The sequence below is a fragment of the Colobus angolensis genome, unplaced genomic scaffold (genome assembly GCF_000951035.1).
Source record: "Colobus angolensis palliatus isolate OR3802 unplaced genomic scaffold, Cang.pa_1.0 Scaffold31, whole genome shotgun sequence".
Taxonomy (NCBI): Eukaryota; Metazoa; Chordata; class Mammalia; order Primates; family Cercopithecidae; genus Colobus; species Colobus angolensis.
Window position 1 is genome coordinate 11,744,825 of NW_012116377.1, and position 3,257 is coordinate 11,748,081.

The 3,257-nt window shown below is 43.5% G+C and overlaps 1 protein-coding gene across 4 annotated transcripts in view; it reads left to right on the forward strand.

Moving 5' to 3' along the window:
* GOLGB1 (golgin B1) overlaps nt 1-3,257 on the forward strand; it is an 89,448-nt gene that overhangs the window by 67,265 nt on the left and 18,926 nt on the right. For all 4 annotated transcript variants that reach the window (XM_011950837.1, XM_011950838.1, XM_011950835.1 and 1 more), the window contains one exon: nt 3,035-3,213. In XM_011950837.1, the coding sequence (XP_011806227.1) occupies nt 3,035-3,213 (179 nt within the window). The remainder of the gene's footprint in view (nt 1-3,034; nt 3,214-3,257) is intronic.

A 3,257-nucleotide genomic window follows, 5' to 3' on the forward strand; every position in this document is an offset into this window, starting at 1 on the left:
TCCAACTTTGATCCGTTGCTGGCGATGAGCTGCGTTCCTTTGGAGGGGAAGATGTGCTCTGATTTTTTGAATTTCCAGCTTTTCTGCCCTGCTTTTTCCCCATCTTTGTGGTTTTATCTGCCTTTGGTCTTTTATGATTGTGACGTACTGATGGGGTTTTGGTGTGGGTGTCCTTTCTGTTTGTTGGTTTTCCTTCTAACAGTCAGGACCCTCAGCTGCAGATCTGTTGGTGTTTGCTTGAGGTCCACTCCAGACCCTGTTTGCCTGGGTATCAGCAGCGTAGGCTCAGAAGATAGAATATTGCTGAACAGCGAGTGTTGCTGTCTGATTCTTGCTCTGGAAACTTCGTTTCAGAGGTGTGCAGTGTCAGTCTGCACCTAGTGGGGTCTGTCTCCCAGTTAGGTTACTCAAGGGTCAAGGACCCACTTGAGCAAGCAGTCTGTCCGTTCTCAGATCTTAACTTCCATGCTGGGAGACCCGCTGCTCTCTCCAAAACTGTCAGACAGGGTCATTTACATCTGCAGAGGTTTCTGCTGCTTTATGTTTAGCTATGCCCTGTCCCCAGAGGGGGAGTCTACAGAGGCAGGCAGGCCTCCTTGAGCTGTGGTGGGCTCCACCCAGTTCAGGCTTCCAGGTGGCTTTGTTTACCTACTTAAGCCTCAGCAATGGTGGGCGCCCCTCCCCCAGCCTCTCTGCTGCCTTGCAGTTAGATCTCAGACTGCTGTGCTAGCAATGAGGGAGGCTTTGTGGGCTTGGGACCCTCCGGGCCAGGTGTGGGATATAATCTCCTGGTGTGCCGTTTGCTAAGACCCTTGGTAAAGCACAGTATTATGGTGGGAGTTACCCAATTTTCCAGGTGTTGTGTGTGTCAGTTTCCCTTGGCTAGGAAAAGGGATTCTCTTCCCCCTTGCGTTTCCCAGGTGAGGCGATACCTCACCGTGCTTCAGCTCTCACTGGTTGGGCTGCACCAGCTGACCAGCACCAATTGTCGAGCACTCCCCAGTGAGATGAACCCAGTACCTCAGTTGAAAATGCAGAAATCACCCGTCTTCTGTGTCACTCGCACTGGGAGCTGGAGGCTGGGGCTGGTCCTATTCGGCCATCTTGCTCAGGATCCCTTGACTTCTTTTTCTAAGGCTAGTGGTCATAGTTTTGTTTTTTGACATTTTCTTATAATGAATTTTTCTTTATAATTTTTAATTTATGCTATAATGTTTCTTATTTACAATATTATCTCTTAAATATTTGAGTACATTACATTTTCTCCCCTGATAATCTCTTCTAAATTACCTTCTCCAGTTGGTTTTCTTCCCTTCCTTAATGTTAGCCATTCTTCAGGTGAAGGTTAATCCTCGATGTACTCTTCATGTTTAAGAGGAGGGTCTAAAAGCTTGTGGGTAGGACCTACCAATGGAGTTTCATTGCATGATATTGAGCTTATTGGTAGCCCTTATCTCAGTATCTTTAGTTTCTCTTGGGCTGGTCAGATTTTAAGGAGAAGACTTTTCATTTCCATTGTGGAGGGAAAAGTTCTTTTACCAGCAGTCTTCAAGTTCAGTAGAGGAAAGGCTTCAAGTACTCAGGAAGCATGCATTCACTGTATTTGGAACAGTACCCTTACTTGCAACTGTGCCTCATGTGCCATAGTCCACAGACACTGCTTTTACCTCTCCAGAGAATAAAATTAGTTGTCTGTTGGAGTAACAAAAAGTGTGGAGCTGCGGAGGGGATCTATGGATGAAGTTGTTTTCTGGCCAGGCGCAGTGGCTCATGCCTGTAATCCCAGGACTTCGGGAGGCCAAGGTGGAAGGATCACTTGAGCCCTTGAGTTTGAGACCAGCCTGGGCAACATACTGAGACTGCATCTCCCCAAAAAAAAAAAAAGTTGCTTCTTAAGCAGCTTTCATCTAGACCTCCTTATCTCAGCTATCACCTCTCTCTCACCCCCATCACCATATTTTCCAGAGGTACATGATGCTGTTAATTCCTGAGCCTTTTGAAGATTCTGCAGAGTACGTTCTACTGATTCTTGGATTTTCTTACTGTCAGCTTTAGATTCTGCTTTCTCAGATCTGTTAAGTCAGTTACCACTTACTCGTCTGCTTTTCAGCTTCCAAAATTAATTTTATTGTTGCTAATTCCTCTATTGTTTTTCCTGTTCTTGTGTTTTGTGCTTTAAAAAAATGCTATTATTTTAGCTTTAGCAATGTTTCTAAGTGGGTGAAAGAGGTGTGTGAACAAGACCCCCATCTTTGCCCAGATGTCCTGATATTATTTCTCCCAAGTATTACTAAGCTTTTAATGAGTATTGGAGATGAAGAGCTTGAAAATATATCTGAAATGTAGGTAGGCAGTGTTGCTAATTAAAGGCAAGTCTGTCATCATCACTAACTTTATGTGTGAAGTGCATTAATTTGCTTATTTACTTCTCATATTCTTATGAAAAAGGTACTATAATTATCTTCATTTAATAGATGAGGAAAATTAAGACTTAGAGGGTATGAAGAACATGCATTGGGTCACACGTCTAAGAAGCAGTACAATATCTAACTCCAGAACCTGTGTCCTTAACCACTGAGCAGCAGTGCCTTCTTTATAATCAGTATCCACTAAGCTACAATTAAGATTGATAGGCCTGTAGGAAAGTTAAGAACCCTAACAAGGACACATGACTAGTTCTTGTTTTAGGATGTGACCACCCACAGTGAAGCTGTAGGTCTCTTAAGTCTACCCCACGTCAGAATTGTAGCCCTAAAGTGAACTTAGGACCTTAGGAGCCAGGAAAAGGAGTAGAAGTTGCAGGAATAGTTAGACCCTGCAGCCTTGATGGCAGCTCCATGGGTGATTTCCATCAGCCTAGCTACATGTATTTCACCACTTTAGAGACTTATGCTGCAGTGATATGTCATCAGTGGACTGTTAGGTGCTGGTTTCATGTTGTAGTGTCTGACTACTTAGTAGGGAGCTACCAATTACTTATAGTTAGATGAATGAGATGTGACAAATAATCCTTTTACTTTCCCTTTGGTTAAAGCTGAAGGAATTGAAGAATCTGCAGCAGCAATACTTACAGATTAATCAAGAGATCACAGAGTTACGTCCACTGAAGGCTCAACTTCAGGAGTATCAAGATAAGACAAAAACATTTCAGATTATGCAAGAAGAACTCAGGCAGGAAAACCTCTCCTGGCAGCATGAGCTGCATCAGCTCAGGTACGATAATCCTTCCTTTTCAACTCTTTTCATTTTAACTTTTT